At 53.6% G+C, this 18,555-nt stretch overlaps 1 protein-coding gene across 3 annotated transcripts in view; it reads right to left on the minus strand.

The window, feature by feature from the left end:
- CRTAC1 (cartilage acidic protein 1) overlaps positions 1-18,555 on the minus strand; it is a 133,481-nt gene that overhangs the window by 22,390 nt on the left and 92,536 nt on the right. For all 3 annotated transcript variants that reach the window (XM_082408105.1, XM_082408106.1, XM_082408104.1), the window contains exons 4-7: positions 17,697-17,833; positions 12,417-12,573; positions 3,327-3,461; positions 8-153 (exon numbers count right to left, since the gene is read on the minus strand). In XM_082408105.1, the coding sequence (XP_082264231.1) occupies positions 8-153; positions 3,327-3,461; positions 12,417-12,573; positions 17,697-17,833 (575 nt within the window). The remainder of the gene's footprint in view (positions 1-7; positions 154-3,326; positions 3,462-12,416; positions 12,574-17,696; positions 17,834-18,555) is intronic.

Genomic DNA, 18,555 nt, shown 5'->3' on the forward strand with positions numbered 1-18,555 from the left:
TTCTTACCCGAAAGCGCACCTTCCCGTGGGCGCTCATCTGCAGATAGAGGCGGTGGGGGCCATTCCAGTTGCCATAGACGATGTCCACTTTGCCGTCGCGGTTGAAGTCGGCCAGGGCGACACCTCGCCCGTGCTGGTGGGGGTCATCCACACCTGGGGAGGAAAGGCAGGCGCCCTCAGGGCAGCGCCCCCTGCAGGCTCCACAAACACTCACCTTGCCAGGGCCCCGTGAAGAGCAGCAAGGGAGCGTGAGCCTCATCCTGTCCTGATCTCTCCACAGGGGCAGAAGCTGGGAAGCCACCTGGGTGCAGAGAGAACCAGAGACTTGCCTTCAAGCTGCACCTGCCCAGAAAGTACTATTTTTACTCGGTTTTGGGGCAGCATGGGGTGGGGGAAGGAGACTTGTGGAGATTCTGGAGGACTAAAGCCCTCCCCAGCCACCCCTGACACTGGGATACATTAAGTTGATCATCACTCTTTTGCCCAAATTTCAGCGCTTCCCCAGTACTCTTGGGTCAAGTTCAAATTCCTGCCAGGGGAGCACAAGGCCCCTGCCCACCTTGTCTGGTCTTTAACTGGTACCACTCTTCCCCCTTCCTCATAAGCACCGGCCACCGGGGTTCCTTTCATTTCTCAAATGACCCAAGCTCTTTCTGGCTTCTGGGCATTCGCTCAAGCTGGTCTCTCCTTCTGGAACGCTCTTGCCACGGCTCTTGGTTACTTGGCTCCTTGTTTTTCTTCTGCTCTCAGCTGTAATGTCACCTCCTCAAGGAAGCCTTCCCTGACCACTCCCATGAAAATAAGCCCCTCCCACCCACCCTGCTATTCATCCTGACAGCCTCCCATTCTCCTCCATTGAGCTGATCACACGTGCAGTTATGTTCCTTTGTGGGGTCCAGTTTTCCTACTAGACCTTACACTCCATGAGGTGAGGGTCTGTCTTCTTGTTCATCTGTGTTCCCACAGAGTCTATCTCAGTGCCTGTGGTGACCTGGTATTTTTCTGTAAATACTTACTGAATGAATGAAGAGACATAAATAATTTGACAGAAGGCGACCAGGGACTTTGGTGACGGCAGACAAAATACAGCACCATGACTGAGAAACGCACAGTGTGCCTTGTGAGATCTGGGAAGAAAGCTTATGGGTCCAGTGTCACCTGTTTGCACTGTCCCTGCATCTACCAGTGGCCAGTGGGACTGAGCTGATCCTGGGGGAGGATGGAGGGTGGTTTTGCCCAGAGGGATGGCCTGACCTCCTGGTTGCCCAAGGCAGACAGGATCCTTCAGGTCAAGTGCAGAGCTGACAGGCAGTGGAGGCCGGCTCTAAATACCCACGCTGAGTCTTCTGGAGGACAAACTGCCATTGGTCATCAGGCCCTCAGAGATGGCAGGTGATAGGACAATATGATGGGGGATGGGGATCACAGACCCAGGACACAGGGAGCTCTTGCCAGCTGCAAATACGGAGATCCTGAGGATAGGGGCCAGCAGAAAGCAAGGTGGGGCCCCCCTCAGAACCTTGGGGGCTGAGCGTCCTCTTGGGGGAGGGTAGGATCGGGAGGATCTGGAGGATGGGTGGGGGTGGGGGAGAAGAGGCAGGGAGACCCAGGCTTGAGAAAGAGGGTTTGCAAAGGCATGGGGGCAGCCTCTAACCTCTAGGACGAAATACCCCATTAATTCTCTGCAAAACTCCCCAGCCCGACCGTCGGTGGCCTTCTGTGTTGGTCCATTTCTCTCCTATCTATGAGGCACCTTGACAAGGAGCTGGTTCCCTTTCACGAGAATAATCGGTGCCAGGCTGCACTTCACAGCAGCATCTGTTTGGGTGATGAATGCCCTCTTGACATGTCTTGTTAAACCCCTGCAATCACTCTGACTTTCAATTACGGGCATAGCACCTTTCCTCTCTCCTCCCGCCTGATACCTTCTCTCACTCCAACTTGCTCGCTCACCTCTGCTTCCGTCTCTTTAACACCTTATCAAATCCTCTAGGTTTTCTCCACCACCACCTCCTCTTCATTTCATGATTTTTCAGCAATGAGAAAATTTGCTGCTGGAGCGTTTAACAGGTGAGCTGGGTGGGAGGACAGGCCGGGGAGCTGCCTCCATCTTTAGCTTTGCCCGGGAAGAACAGGGGAGCTGACTGGCTGCAAGGGTGCATTTGTGGGGTGTTCAAAATGGGAACTCCCGGGCAGAGTGCTGGAAGGGCAGGTACTTGTAAGTCACAGAGAATGGATTGGTACCTGCTCAGGGATTGTATGCTAGCTGTCAGCACCAGCTGGCGCTTGTAGGACCTTGGATCTATGTATCTACATCCCCGCTCACCTCTTCTTCCGGAGGCCGGAGCTCGTCCCTATGCCACCAGGAAGGAGAAATCAAACCTCCCATTCCTTGGCACGGTGGGGAGGAAGTGGGTGGGGAGAAGTGGTTGAAGGGCAGACTGATTACGTCCACATACTTTTATTATGTGTCCCAGTCCTTGCAGACACAGACAGATTATTATAGTGATGTAGGAGCCTGAGTGAGTGGTACATGCAAAGGCAGTGGGAATACAGAGGAGGGAGTGCCAATCTCTGCCAGGTGGCACAGAAAGAGGCAGGAAAGGCTTCACAGATAACATCTAAGCTGAGTGTTGAAGGATAAATAGAAGTTTTGCAGATAGAGAAGGGGGAGAGGGCACTTCAAGTGGAGAGGATTGGCAGGTGCAAAGGCCCTGAGGCAGATGATGGATGAACACAAAGGGAGGAAGGGGAGCAGAGCTGGGAGCCTGGAGTACTATTTTGTGTAGATTTTATTCTGCTTCATATTATAGCTATTCGTTCATTTGTCTGTTTCCTCCTCTAAAACGTCAGTGCCTTGTATGGGCAGGTGGGGGGAGTGGGGTAGGGTGATCTTAGCCTTATTCAGGTCAGCGTCCCCAGCTCTTAGCACCAGCCTGGCACTTAGCACAGGTTCAATAAATGGCTACTGGATTGAGTTGAATGTTTAAGATGGATGTGGGGAGGGGAAATGGAGAGAGGCAGCTTAGAGTGGAGACCAGTGCTGAGAGACACAAGCAGGACTCAGAGGGACACGGGCCAATCCCAGTCGCTGGAGAATGGATAACGGTCAGGCATTCCAGACGCTGTCTCCCCAGCCACAAACATCCCCTGCATCCTGAAGCATGGGGATGTGGAATTAAAGGTGACAAGCAACATTTCCCTGTGCGGTGCAGACAACGACTTGTCCCGCTCTCCCTGGGGCCTGTGGGACCTGGAGGGAGCAGGGCAGACCAGAGTCCCCTGTAGGATGGTGGGGGTCACAGGACAGAGGCTGTTTTACTCACCAGCACCGGCTGCAGCATCCACGAAAGTGCCGTCCCCCCGGTTGTGGAAGAGGAAGTTGGGCCCGTTCTCGTTGTCGCAGAAGATATCCGAGGCACTGCTGCTGAGGATGGGGCCCACGCTTACGCCCCGGCCCCCTGGGAGAGGACATCGGCTCTCACTAAGCGGCAGAAGCAAAGCCCCAGGCCCGCGTGGAGGATGGGGGCCGCCTCGGAGGCCCATGAGACGCTGCTATGGTGATGCCTCCGAAGAGCCGGGGGTGGGGGGCGGGGAGGGGCAGATTCTGACATTCCAGATGCTTCCCGGAGCCCAGATCTGGGCTCACGGTTCCAGAAACCAACGTGGAGGGTGACTGCACCAATGATGAGGCAAGAGAGGAGCAAGATGGAGTCACTTCGTGCCAAAGGAATGATTCCACGAGCTGAGGAACACAGAGGCCACCGCACAGAGCCTTCTCTTCCCTTTGGTAGCTGAACTACACTAATCCTAAACCCATCTCTACCTGCAACATTTGGATCAAGTCACAGATTCCCTGATAGCCCCCAGCCTTACCCTGATCACACATATGCTGGTCAAGATACTGGATGTGTTCCAGTTCTAAGGACCTATAGAAACAGGTTCCAGCCACAGGTACAGGGATGCTTACTTTGTTTTGCTTGATGTAGGAAACAAATGCGAGCACCTGCCTGTCCATCAACAGCGATGCAGATGGATTACGGTGCATCCATATGACGGACTATTCTGCAGCTACTAAAAAGACTGTGTAGATCCGTGGGTATTGACTTGGAGGAATGCCCATGACATATTGTTAAACGAAAAAGCAATTTGCCAAGTAATGGTATTGTGTGATCTTATTTTTATTTTTTAGAAAAAGGAAAACAAATGCTACTTCTGAATATATGTGTTTGTGCAAACTTGTTTTTGAGTTTGGGGAAGAGTGGGGAAGGCCACACTCCAAGCTGTTCACATTGGCTGCCCCGATGAGGTAGGGTTTAGGGAGGGAAGGAGAGACAGTATGTTGGCCTTTTTTGGGAATGTCTGTATTGTTTGGCTTATTGTAACAAGAACTGTTTCTGTAGTTTGAAAGGAAAAAATCCAATAAGGTGTATATTTTTTAAGAAAGAAAGAGGGAATCCCCTGGTGGTGCAGTGGTTGGGAATCCGCCTTCCAATGCATGGGGTGTGGGTTCGATCCCTGGTCGGGGAACTAAGATCCCACATGCTGCGTGGTGTGGCCAAAAATTAAAAAGAAAAAAAAAAAAAAAAGAAAGCAAGCCAGCTCTACGTTAGGGTTTGAAATGCCCAAGATCAATGTGGACATGTCACCAAGTCTAATCTTAAGGTGTCTTGAACAAACCACCCCCAACCAGTGAGTTTCAAACAAAGCCCTGAAAGCCTCCCCTCAGCCTCACTCCCACCCCAAGTATGGTGCAGAAAACAACCTGACCAGGACCAGGACATGGATTCTTGTCCCAGCTTGGCTTTTTTACAAGCTGTGTGACCTTGGGCAATTTACGTTACCCGTTACCCGTTTAGCCTCGGTTTTTCTCATCTGAAAAATGCAGATAGCGTGACCTGCCTTTTCTATTTCAGGGTTTTTGAGAGGATCAAATGATGTTAAAGGTCTCTGTGAATCCTACAACCTTGCTACTCAGGTGTATCAGCCGTGAGCTTGTCAGAAATGCAGAATCTCAGGTCCCTACCCACCCAAACAGGACCCCTGGGGGTTTTATGTGCGCAGTAAAGTTTGGAAAGTGCTGCTCTGAAGGGCTGTTCAGTACAATAAGAGCAGTTATTAGGGCACCCAGAGGAATGTGATTTTTTAAAAAAGTAAATGAGCACTCAGGCAGACCTGAGTGATGCTGAGCCAGGCGCCCTCCCCAGCCCGCTCCTGGACAGGGCAGAGGTTTCCACTGTGCTAATTTGGGATGGAGGTTTTTTGGTCCCCAGGCTCCTCCCATCCTCTGAGATTTGTCCCTGGAGGAAATCATGGGGCCTTTCTCACCTGTGCACGTGGAGCTTGCCCACCAGGGGCCGGCTTTGGGGCCAGAGTGGGGCAAATGGCATTGCCGCAGTCATTGTTCTCCTGGTGGGGCTCCTCGTTAACACATCCTGGGCCCTGTGCCCCCGGATTTCTCCCAGGTAATCTAATTAGCTCTCAAGGAGAGCTCAAGCCTCATGAAAATGGAGCCACTGAATCCACAATGCTCCCGGGGAGTGCGCCTTCATGAGGAGAGCCCAGGCGTGGGGCAGGGCTGGAGGCTTTCAGAAGCCTTTCTTTTCCTAAGCCAGCAGGGAGGGTGCTGGGCTACAACCTGGGCACCTCTTCTGCCCATCCAAAGAGTGCTGCTGAGCGCCTGCTGGCAGCTGTCCCTGCCCTGGTCCTGCCAGACTCCAGCCCAGGAGCAGGCTTCGGTGAGAAACCCTCGGTCTTGTCTGGGCCCCCAGCAATTCCAGGTGGGGCTCCGGGACTTTCTGCCATGCAACTCCATCCTTCTTCCACCGCTCCAGCGTCCTCCAATTTCCTCTCTGCCTCTGGCTCCCAAGCTGTGACACAGTCCCTTTCTTTTCTACAAAGCAGGTTATTTCCCTCTTGGACAAATTTCTAAATCTTTCTAATTAACTAATTGGGTTGGGTTGAAGCCTTGCACCATTTGTAACCTGTAATTACTAGAAAATTGCCATGGTAACCACACTACTAATTAGTGACAATTTATTGCCATGGCAACTGGACCATAACAGAGATGTTACCCACAACTCTTGCTTGGCAAGTTTGCTGCACAGTTGGGGAGCAGGTGAGTCGACAGTCGGGGAGCCAGCCTCTTGGGCACGAGCCCCAGCAGCCTCAGGATGGAGGGCCAAACGGGGGTCTGAGGCAGGGACAGCCAGGTGTCTGCATCCCTCGCTGAGGCCGCAGGGGAGACTCTACTTCCAGGTCCATCATGTTAGCTCTCTTCAAACTAATAAAATCCACCCATCTTAAGTGTAGCCTGACTCTCCCACTCCCTGCCCGGTCATTGACAGAGGCCCCTTATTCCGCAAGTATCTTCTACCTGGACCTTCCCCTCCTCCCCTAGCTCTTCCCCTTACGTCTCCCTGTCTTCTCTGTTACACCCACCCTGTCTCCTGGCCTCCTAAGGTTTAGCACACACCTTATGGGGCTACCGGGGGCAGTTAGGAACATCTTTATTTAGCCTTGGAAAATGATGTTCCAATAGGGAGTTAAACTCCACTTTACATCAATTCATTCTTTTATACTTGAGGCAAGAACGTCCTCTTGGGGGCAAGCAGCTCCCCAGTTGGGGCTGGAGAGGCACACCGGCTGGTAGGAAAGACTGGGGATCAGGAAATTCGAGCTGTGTGATCTTGGTCATGTCACTGAACCTTTCCGGCCAATCTGGTTTCTCACCTATAACGCGAGACTGATAATAATAATAGTCCCTTCCCAGGCTGTCATAAATATTAAGTGAGCTGGTGTTTGGAAGGTACCTTGGAAAATGTCAGGTGCCACAGAGTCATTAGTGGGACTATTTCCCACCTGTTGGGTGAATAATATCCCTTTATTTTTCCAGCACTTTCAAGCTTCAAAGGCCTCCTTGTTCTGCTGTTGGGTGTGAACGCTGCTTCCTGCCCATCCCTTCCTGAAGGCTTCTCACTCTGCCCACCAGGCTGGGTGGAAGAGGCGGTGACAAGGGAAAATGCTTCCCTACGGCCCCCTCCTCCTCCTGCCACATTCTGACACCCCCTCTGATGATCCGCTCAGTGGGCCTGAGCCCACGGGGCAGCCTCGTTTACCCTTAAAAACTGCACTCCTAAACCTCTGAACCCCTACACTCGGGAGATGTAGACCCAAGTCCAATCTGGGTGCAGACAATCCATCTCTTAGACTGCATCAGGGCAGCCCTCGGGGTTGGGGCTGGGGGTGGGGAAGGGAAAGAGAGGCTGTAGGGAGCGGGGGCGGGTGCATGCTGCGGGAACTGTACAGCAGAGGGCCCGGGATGACGAGGCAGGGGGATTCGCCGTGCTAAGGAAAAGCCTCTAGGGGCTGCCCGGCCTCTGCACCTTCTCTGGAGGCAGGAACTTGGGAAGTGTGCCCTCCAGGCCTTGGTCTCCCTCCGAGAAGTGGAGGGGGGAATGAGAAGGTCTGCAAGGCTCCTTCCAGCTCTACTTTTCAGTGCATCCTCCTGGGCCCCTCTACAGTCTGCACCACGCGGGCTCTGCGGCGAGGCTGTCAGACAAGGAACCTGGACCCGTGGGATTATTCTGCTGATTAATGATTCTAGTGGGTGCTAAGGCTTGCAGGTTGCCAAGAACATCCAAGATATTGTAAAAGAATAGCAAAGCACTGGAACATGTAGGGGTGGAGGAATGGACAGTGTGTGTGTGTGTGTGTGTGTGTGTGTGTGTGTGTGTTGGAGAAGGAGGTGTGAGAAGGGCAGGATGGTAACAGCCTAAACTTCCTGAAAATTCTAACACAGAATCATACTGTGTTAGTGCTGGTGTTGCTACCCCCGGGTCCTCTGAGAGTGGTCCAGATGCTGGGCAGGGTTCCGAGTGTACTGGTGTGGAGGGTATTAGACAAGGACATTCCCACTCATCCCTAATCCCTCTGGTCTGTCCGTGCAGGACATTGAGGGAGATGTGGTGGCAGGAGGACAGGCTCCATCATTTGTCCACTGGTGGGGATTTTCAAACCTTGGGCACCTGGTGGGTGCAGGAGGGAAGTCGCTCCTCTCTGTGTGCCCACCCCCCGAGGCAGGGAGGGGGCTGGAAGTAGCTGTTTGACGAGAGAGGGCAGGAAAAGGAGGGGCAGGAATAGCTCCTCTGGCTGCCTGTCGGTCAGTCCTGTGTACTAGGTATCTTGCACGATTCACCTCACCTCATCATTTTCTAGGTGAGGAAACCGAGGCTCAGGGAGGCATAACTGCAGCCAGCAGGCAAGGGATCACAGTTGAAACCCACGTCTGAGTGACCCCAGAGCCACTCTCTCCCCACAGCACGCTCTCAAACATTTCTACTCAAGTTCCCTCTCAGCAGAAGAGGGATCTGTACTCCTGGTAAGGCCCAGAATGGCCAGCCATAGGCTTGACATTAAAAAAAAAAAAAAAACTCTCTTGTTTTAGCTGAAGAAAATGTGTACCAAGATTGCATCTGTATTCTATAACATCTGTGTTTGCTTTGAATAAAAAATGATGTCCCTCTCTGTCAATCATCTCATGCTTCTGACACTCCGTGTCTCCTGGGGCGTTGGCGGGCCTGTGGCTGTACTCCCTGGGGGTCCCGGGCCCTGGCTGAGGAGCCCGCCACTCTAGCCCTGCCTGTCCCCAGCTGACAGGTCTGGCTGCACTCCCACTGCAAGGCCAGCACTGCCTGGGAACCCGGGAGACTCTGAGGCCCCCACTCTGCCGCCCCGGGTCACCTCTCTGGAGCCGGCTGGTAGGGGTCCTCCAGAAGGCCTCAGCTGGGCGTTAGGCATCTCTGTCTCCTCCAATAATGACTTCCTATAAATCAGGTCTGCCCTGTGCTTTGTTCTACACTGCTCCCAGCCAACAGCTAAACTCCCCACCCAATATCATAAATCCACATTCATTTTCTTTCCAAATTTCGTTTAAGGCTTCTTTAATCACCGCCTTGCAGCCTGGACAGATGCTCCCTAAAAGGGTGAGGCCAAACTGCAGAGCTCCTGGGGAGGCAGTAGAGGCCAGGGAGAGGCAGGGTCCAGAGTGAAGAAGGGAAGAGAGATGGATTCCAGTGGGAATAGGGCTGAAGATGCCCACGCCTGTGCCCAGGACAGGAGGACATGCCAGGAGACACATGCAGAATGCCTCCAGGGCAGGGGTTAGCCCTGCTTGCTTTGTGCTTCCCCCCTGGGCTCCCTACACCCAGGAGATGCCCAGCAGAGGGTCCTGGCATCCTTCTTTCAGAACCTCAGAGGAGGGTGTTGATGTCTGCTACACTCGGTGGGTACTGCCTGTGCGTTAGGCCCTGTGCCAGGCATGCTCTGTTTATCTCCTTTAATACCCCCATTTTTCAGGTGAGAAAACTGAGGCCCAGAGAGGTTAATAAGTTGCCCACTGCTGCCTGGGCGGGAGTACATGGTGGAGGCAGGATCTGCACCCAGTACTCTGGCTCCAGACCCTGTCCACTTAGCAGCTCTGCTCCACGGCTAGTTCACGGTCCTCAGAGAGGCTATGGGAAGTTCCTGAGATCATTCGGGGCCAGAGAGGCAGTGCAAACCTCTTGGTTCCCACCTTCCCCAACCTTGAGTTCCTGCCTGGCTCTCTCATGGGGAGAACTAGTTCTCAGGATTCCCATGCAGGGCAGTTCAGGCTCCAAGAGGCTGCAGGCAGCTGGGGAAGTCGGGGCTTGGAGAACCAGGAACCATGGGGGAGTGGCCTTCCTTCTGCTCAACTCTGCACCAGCGGCTCTGGCTGCACCGCCCTCCAGGGGCCCTCGAGTCCCCCGAGAGCGGGCGCGTTGGCCGCTAGATGGCACTGTGACCTAGTAGAGCGGCGGCCGCCGGCAGAATCCGGAGTCTGGACAAGATGCCTCCCCTCCTCCTCCCGCGGAGCCGGACCGCCCGGTGCGGGCTTCGCCATTGGCCGGCCTGCAGACCGGGATGCGCGGGGCAACCCCCTGCTGCCCTGAGCAGCCCAGGCTGGTCAGCTGTTTCAGCCAAAAAAAAAAAAAAAACACAAACAAACCGGGAGCCGCAATTAAAATCCGGAGGGCCAATCCCGGGGGGCTGAGTTTCCGGTGGTCGTGCCCCTTCCTCTTTCACCGACCCCTTCTGTCTTGCAGGCTGGAGCAGGATTCTCAAGCTGGAGGTCATCAGAAAGGTCAGCTGGTTGTGGCAGTTTAGGCATCAGGGGCCGGGGCTCTAAGTGCTAGTTTCTCTGCAAACCTCCTGTGTGACCTTGGGCAAGTCCCTTCTCCTCTCTGGACCTCGATTTGTTCTTTTGCAAGCAGGAGGTTCTCCGGGGTCTGTCCGGCAGATGGGTGTTGTGTGCCTTGGCTCCGGGGAACTGCAGCTCTCTGACTGCACATCTGGCCATGGCTTGCTTCCCTCCCAGCTTGTTCAGGGCCCTGCTCCTCACTGCCTGCGTCTCTCCCACCTCCCCAGGCCCCAGGGCACAGCCTGGAGCTGAGCACTGGCCACGTGGCAGAGCCTCGGCAATCAGGCCGGGCTCTGGTGGTGGCCCTTACATTTGGGGTCCATTCCTGGGGCTCAGGAGGTTGCTGTGGGCTAGTTTCCCAGCCAGATGTCCATGTGTTGTGAACAGAGTGACGACGGGGGCTGCACGGTAGCGTTGGGGGGCTTGGAGGGCAGGGAAAGGGTGGGCTGGGGAAGGCGGGCAGACAGAAGAGTAACGTGGTGGGCCAAATAGGTTCTTGTCAGCCAAATGGCTTTTGGAAGTCTGCAAAGCTGCTCTAACGTGTCCTCTGGGCATGCCAGCTGCCCCGGCCTGCCTGCATGCTCCACGGAAACTGCTGTCCCTTCCTTGAGCTGCCCCGTCCTTCCAGCACAGCCTGGCACAGTTGGCCGGTGCCGCTATCCCCACCCTGTGCTCCTCAGCCGTCTCCTCTTGGCCCCCTCCTTCCCCGTCCCTGGTTCCTGCCGGCCCTTCTGCCAGCCCCAGCAGCGTGAACAGTGTCCCCTTTATGATCACACCCAGCCCCAACCTTCTGAATTCTTTGATTCTGTGTATAACCCTCGCTTGCAGACCTTGCCTCCCTTCCAGCTCATCATTTTCAAGTGCTTCATCTCCCCAGTCTACCCTCCTTCTCCTGCAGATCAAGGCACTTAATTGCCAAACCAGCCCAGTGCATAGAACTGGGAACTGTTCAGAAAAATTGTCTGCACAAGTTGAGGCTGAAGCTCCTGCATGTTTATTCCTTTTCCCAGGAAAACATGGTTTATTACTGACATTCAGCCTCTCTGCTGCACGTTCCCAGGCAGAGCTCTCGTGCACTTTGATGGAGCCTGAGCTGTGCAAACTGTTTTATTGTCTAGCCATTTGTTCCCACAAACTTTGTCAGACAGGTCAACATCAATCTCTCCCTCTCACTGAGGTGGAGAGCTGGCTGGAGAAAGGCATGGTAAACTCAGGAGAGGCTGTGACAACCCTTTCTGGGTAGGACTTTGAGATGATGCCACCACCCAGGTGTCTGGAGGCAGGGGGATGGCCCAAATGACCCTTCAAGGATCCTTCCAGCCCCCAAATTTGGATCCAGGCCAGCTGCCACTTGGAAGTCTGTAGTGCAAGTTGGGATGGATATATCGGGAAGGTCAACCACTGAGGGAATTTCTACACCCAAAGTGCAGGTTGGGTGTGAGTGAGGCCAGAGTTCACGTGAGAAGCTGTGTACAGCTCTGGCTTCCTGATTTTTGGCACCCCAAATAGGAACTGGATTGCTCTGCCATCAGCAGTCTATTGGCAGATTATCAGAGTTTAGTCAGCAGCCGTGCTGGAATTAGAAAAACAGCCTTCCCTAGAACGATCTCCCTGTCAGAGACTCTGACAATAGGTCCCCCATCCAGAGAGATATGCGGGGAGCGTGACTTCAAAAAAAGTGCTGGAGAGGTTTTGGAACAAGAACACAATTCTTTGAGCTCAGTTATCTGAGACGAGACCCAGCTGAAGCTTAGGGATTTAGCACTCAATTCCTGGCCGCTTATGTGTAGGTAAATAATTTCATCTGCTGTTTGGCAATAAAGAATGCTTTAAATCTTGGCCTCTGTGATTTGTCAGTTTTCTCCTACAGAACCTGTTCACCCGTCATTTGGGTTACAGCAGGGAATGGGGCAAGAGGTTCCAAGGACAGGATGATGTGGTAATGTTCTTGGCTATGTCTGACGTCACCCACTGGGCCCCCCCCCAAAGCCCACCCCTGCCAGATGTCTCATCATCTGGAGAGGTCGCGTGGGAAGAAGCCATCTATGGGTGGTGGGATGGAATAAAGCCTTCATCCTCCCTCCCCAGGGACACAAACCCACCCTCTCCGGTGGTCTCTGATGTATTAGACTCAGCCTTGCAGGGTTTCAGCCCCCAGCCCCTCCAGCTCACAGCCCCCCCATGTCACTCTGCCTACCTGTGTATTTGCTGACCCCAGCCTCAGCAGCGACGTCTCTGAGCGCCAGAATGCCCCGGGAGAGGTCACTGGCCTCTGGATCCATTTCAATGAGGGCGTCAGGGCCCACATTACCGTAGGCGTAATTGGCGATGTAGATGGAGTAGCGTCCGGAGCCCTGAGGAGGAAGGGAAGGTGGGTGGGTGAGCAGGACCATGGCGGGGGTGGGGGGGCCCAGAGAGCAGCTCCCCCCCTCCTCTCGCAGGACCATAGCTCTTTCATAGGTTCGGGCTCTGCTCCTGGGGTCTGGCGTGCGTGACCTTGCACGACACAACTCCAGAGGTGCTTTTCATAGAGGCTACGAAGTGCACGACACCCCCAGAGTCCTACAGCAAAGCGGCCCCGCTTTTCCTTCCATCCTGTTCCAGAAGAACATCCCTCCCTCTCCTCCACAACCACCTTTTTATAGACAGTTTTCTAATGTGCCTTCTCCTCCAGCTGAGCTCTCTCCAGCTGCCAGCCAGGGTAGCTGCTCAATAAATATTTGCTGATTGATTGATCTACCAATTCCCATTATTCTCAGTCTCGCTCTCCCATTCAAGCTCGCTCCAGCCAAGATGACAAGCAAATTCGTGAGCCATCTCCCTGCCCCACCTCCACCCTGTACTTCTTCACTCCTCCATTTGGGTAGCACGATAGGCTTGGCTACGCCAGGCTCCTCCTTCCCACTTCCGCCCCCTTGTTTTTCCCACTTTACCAGAAAGAAATAGTATATTGCTTCTGCCTTTATAACACTGTCTCAAATATATATGTATATTTTCCCCTTTGCATCCAGGAGAAGCCCTGGGCACCAGCTCCTCCTTGCTGTAGACATTCTCTTCTCTAGTCCAAGACACCGCTGATGAAAGATTCTTTCCTGCCTGTTATTATAATGGTGTTATTTCTTCAATGGATGCCTTCTTTCCCCCAAGAGATCCACACAATTTCTCAATCAGTTTTCTAGCTTTCCTCTTATCCCTTGCAGCATTTCCCTCCAATTAATCAGACAGTACATATTTCTTGAGCTCTAACGATGTGCAAGGTGCTGGGGTATAAATGTACTTAAGACCAAGTCTTTGTCCTTAGGTTGCTTATAGTCTAGTTTAAAGGAAGCCGACAAGGACCTGCTGTATAGCACAGGGAACTATACTCAGTATTTTGTAATAACCTATAAAAGAATCTAAAAAATATATATATGTATGTATAATTGAATCACTTTGCTGTACACCTGAAACTAGCACAACATTGTAAATCAACTATACTTAAATAAAAAATAAAAGTAAAAAAAACAAACAAAACGAAGGAAGCTATAAACACAAAACAACCTGGGAAAAACAGCTGAATTTAAGACAGCAAAGTGTGCTCTGTCACCCGCTTCTTGTCAGCCCTCTTTGCTTTCTTCTATTTCTCGTCCAATGGTCCCATGAGAGCCCCCTCTCACCTAACTGGTCACTTTATCCCTCCTTTGGGACCATTTTCTTTGGGGAAACTGATTAAGAGCCACCTGGGTCTAACAGGTGGGTGAAGCCAAGGAAGGAGCTCAGGGTCTCCTGGGCGAAGCAGGCGCATCAACAATTATATGTCTGATTGAGTGTGTACAGGGTTTCCTGGGTGCACAGAAGAGGGGCTCTTAACCCAGAGGAAGGGCATCTAGCCATGAGGAGTTCAGAAAAGGCTTTCTAAGAGAAGTCTTGGCCAGGTGAAGTGGAGGGGAAAGAACCTTCCAGGCAGAGATGAGACAGAGAGTGATGAACGTCGGGAAGCCACAAACAGTTCGTCCAATGCTGTCAGAATGTCAAACGCAAGGCGGGGCCTGTCGGGGGAGGACGCTGGAGAAGGTGGCCAACCTGTTCTGTAAAGACTTCTCTGCCCCTTCATTTTTGGTTCCCTGAGTCTCTAGCCTGCTACCTGGGAATCGATGCTTTACAAGTCTTGTTACTCAAAGTGGCCCCTGGACCAGCAGCATCAGTGTCATCTGGGAGCATGTTAGAAATACAGACTCTCAGGCCCCAGCCCAGACCTGCTGCATCAGAACCTGCATTGTCACAAGATCCCCAGTGATCTCTACACAAAAATGAAGTTTGAGTTGCACTGCTTTACAGCATGGTTTTGTGATTAGGGGAGAACTTTGAAAGGTTCTTGCCCATCACAGGAGCTTGGTATATGTGTGTGGAATGGCTGGATGAAGAGAGAATGAATGGGGCCAAAGGGGAAACTGCACCGTCACTGTGACGCTTCCTGACCCTACCAGCTGTTAGCAATCTCATCGACAAATGGGCAATTAACCCCAGATGAACTGAAATGCACTCTGCTGGAAATTAGGATATTTATAAAATTCAGTTATACCTAGTTCCTTACTTCAGTGTATTGGGTTGACAGAAAAACATAGATGTGTTACAGTTATAGAAGACTGCAGAAATTCACATGTGAACTTGACCACAATAATTCTGGGAGGGGGAGCTGGTTCCAGGGGGAAGGAAGCTGTTTCTGCAGCTTTGGGTCCAGGGCAGTGGGTCTCACCCTGTAGCCAACCTCAGAATCACCTGGGAGGCTTATGAAAACATGGATGCTGGGTCCTATCCCCAGTTTTTCTGATTCAGGAAGCCCCAAGAATCTGCATTTCTAACAAGTTCCCAGCTGAAGCTGGTGCTGCTGTTTCAGGAACCACACTTTGAGAGCCACTGGTCCGGGGCTGTCAGTCTGGATCCTAGTCACAACTCTGCCCCTAACTGGCTCTGTGCCCTTGGGCAGGTCCCTCACCCACTGTGGCCGTATCTCCTCACGTGTTAAGTGGGAATCATAACCCCCCTGCTTCCTGGCAGGGTTGCTGAGAAGATGAAATGAGACAACGCATGTGAAAGGTCTTTGAAAAGATAAAAATGCTATATAAACATGAGGCATAATCATTATCGATCAGGGAACGCTTCTTGTAAGAGATCGGTTTTGAGCTGGATCCAGAAAGGTGGATGAGTGATGAGGCACCTGAAGATGAAGGGCAGAGGTGTTCCAGGTTTGGGACAGAGAATGGATGAGGGCTGCGAGGGGAGCGGGAGAGAACGGCACACCGTAGGGGTTGAGGCTTTTACCTGGTGTGAAGCTGTCAAGCTTTAGCGTAAGTCAGACTCACCTTTGGGCCTATTTGAAACCCAGGCTGCGGGGCCCCACCCCCAGGGGCTCTGATTGGTAGGTCTGGAGGGTTGAGTGGGGTGGGACCTGAGACTTTGCATTTCTAACAATGCTGATGTTGCTAGTACAGAGCGGGTATGCTAACAGGCCCCAGGTAGGGGTTGTGGGGCTGAGGAAGGAGTAGGTCAAACGTCCGTAATAGAACCTGGGGTTAGAAATGTGTATCTGATACGGGTTTACCCAGAGGCAGGGGAGCAGGGAGGTAAAAGGCATCTGATTATTTTCAGCCAGGCAGGGCTCAATTCCTGCCTTTGCCTGCCACTTACTGTTGTGACCAAGATCAAGTAGCTTACTGCTAGAAGCCTCAGTTTCCCTATCTGTAAAATGGGGATAATGATAACATGTACCTCATAGGTTTATTCTGAGGATTCAATAAGATGGTGCATGGAAACCACTTAGCACAGAGCGTGGCACGTGGCCAGTTTAACAAGCGTTAGCTATTATTATTGTTTTTGTTATGTTAATGTTATATTCTTAACGTTATGATTGCTCTTGTGTTTTCCCGTACCACACTGCATCCCTGTCTCTCAACCTCCACACTGGCGTTGACCTCTCCACAGTTCTCAGGCCTCAGGGGTTGCCAAGGTGGTGGCTGGACACAGAAAGTAGCCCCTCCCCTGGTGGCAGACCAGCTGTGCGGGCGTCTTCTAGTTCCCGGAGGCTGGGCCTGAGCAGGGAGCGAGCAAGCCGCTAAGTGCCCGCCTCCTGTGCTTCGTGCCAAAGTGTCTCTTTTCTCCTTTCTCTTTTTGCACTTCGCATGGTGCCTCCCTCCTGTGGTTAAGTGCACTGGCGTGCAGATGACCTTGTTAGGACAGAGCGAGTCTCTTTGTGATTAACCTTCAGAGGCCCTCCCACCGGTGCTGAGAAGATTCCTGCCTTAGCCGAGTGTAGCGGCCCTGGTCCTGAAGGGGCGAGACAGGAAGCCAGGAGGAGACACGGGAAGAGGCCCGGCAGCAGCGCGGCCAGGCCTGGCGCCCCCCCAGAACCCCCAGTCCCTGGGGCCGCTCGCTGAGCCGCCTCCCGGTTTCCTCCCACCAGGTGGGTCAGGTCAGGGCCAAGTGTGGCTTCACAGCCCAGCCTGGTGCTCTTCCCAGCACCAGCTTGATAAGAAATAAATATTTATACCTGGCACCTGCCTTCTCCCAAGGCCTGGAGGCCCCTGCTGTGAAGATTCACGCTGAATCCCCAATCCCCTCGGTGCCATCTCAGTCCCGAAATGAGCTGGCCCCCTTGTGCCTGTCCTCAGAATGGGTGCCAGAGATGTGCCCATGGAAGCTGGGCAGCAGCTGGGTCCCTGATTTAGTGAGGACTGTTTCGTAAAGCCAGGGAGGGGGCCGCAGGGAAGCAGGTGACAGGAGGGATAAATCACCTCCACTGCACGCTCTGGCTCTGGCTGGGTCGGCCGGGACGCACGCCCGGGGGTGGGGGGGTGGGCGCCTCACAGGGCAGATGGCTGCAGCTGCTCCTGCCCTCCCCACTCGGCCTTTCTCCCCCGCACTTCGAGTTGAGCACCTGTGTGCCGGGTAGACTAGCCGGGCGGGAAAGGGTTGATGGAGCTATGGATTAACTAAAGTACTTGTACATTCAGGCAACCCTCCACTCACCCACCCACGAGCCACGTTGCTTGTGCCTTCATTTGTTCCATAAATACTTATGGGGCAGGGGGCCTGATGGCACAATGCCTGGCACATAGTAGGCACTTCATAAATAAGAGTTGAATAAATGAATGAATGAACACAAGGTTCAGAGCTGAGAGATTCTGATTCATGTCCGAGCCACACCACCGATCTGTTTTGGGTCCTCAGGCAGGTCCCTGCTCCAAGCTGGGGCTCAGTGCCCTCCTCTGTCCAGTGGACACAATGATGACAGCCCCTGGTTGCTGGAAAGGCCTCAGGGGAGAAAGGATGTGAAAGTATGTTAGCACCTACTATGTGTAAGGCCCTGTGGGAGCGGCCTTGGGCTCGGCCCTCGGGAGCCATGCTCTGTCCGGGGACGTCTGCCTGGGGTTCCCCTCCTGGTCGACACATCGCCGTGTGCCCCTCTTCTCCCCAGGCCCCCGTGCACCCCTGGACTCACCCTCCTGTCCACACAGGCCACAGAGCGCCCGGCAAAGAGGCTGGCCACGCCGCGGGCCACGTTGACCTCGTCACTCAGGATGTCTTCCCAGCGGTTATTGCGGAACTTGAACAACTTGTCCGTGTACGTGGCTACCCCTGGAGAGAGGAGGGAAGAGAGAGCTGGTGGCCGGTGCGGCACCTACCGCAGGGGTTGGGGCCACAGGTGGACGGGTCGCCTGCTGCACGCTGAGCGCTTAGGCAGCTGCGACCCCTCTCTTGGGGACACGCAGGGATTCTCAGTTGAGAGAAGAGACTCTGAGGCTTATGAAAATGGCCAGCCCAGCCCTCAGGAACTTGGGAGGCCGTGTGCCCACTCCTGTGTGCTGAGCGGACCCTCCACACGGGGTCTTGGGGCCTGGAGCTGACCTGGGATCTCACGGTCTGCACTGTGCTCCTGCCGCACCACGAGCAGGACCCCGGGATTGCCAGTATGTCACACCCAAACTCAACCAAGAACGTCTCTTTCTCCAGGAGCTGCCGCCTGCATTCTCTGCTGAATCACAGGACCTGATTTGCGTCTCAGAAGAAATGGTCCAGGCTGGCGGGTGGGTCTCTAAGTCCAGATCAAGGAAGGGACTGGAAGTTGAGCTCTGACAGGTGTGTCACCAACACTCCAGGAAAACTGGATGGCAGTGGGGTTGGCCCTCCGATGCGGTGAAGGTTTGTGGAGAGGCAATGAGCGCAGCCTGAGGGGAGCAGGTGACGCGGTGGTCAGGAACTCGGGGTTTAGAGGAAACGGGACTGAGTCTCAGGCTCGGTTCTACTGAGATTCTACTTCTAGGCTCTAGTTGTTGACTTTGGGCAAGTCTGAGCCTCAG

This window comes from Balaenoptera borealis (genome assembly GCF_965194805.1).
Source record: "Balaenoptera borealis genome assembly, chromosome: 10".
NCBI classification, from domain to species: Eukaryota; Metazoa; Chordata; class Mammalia; order Artiodactyla; family Balaenopteridae; genus Balaenoptera; species Balaenoptera borealis.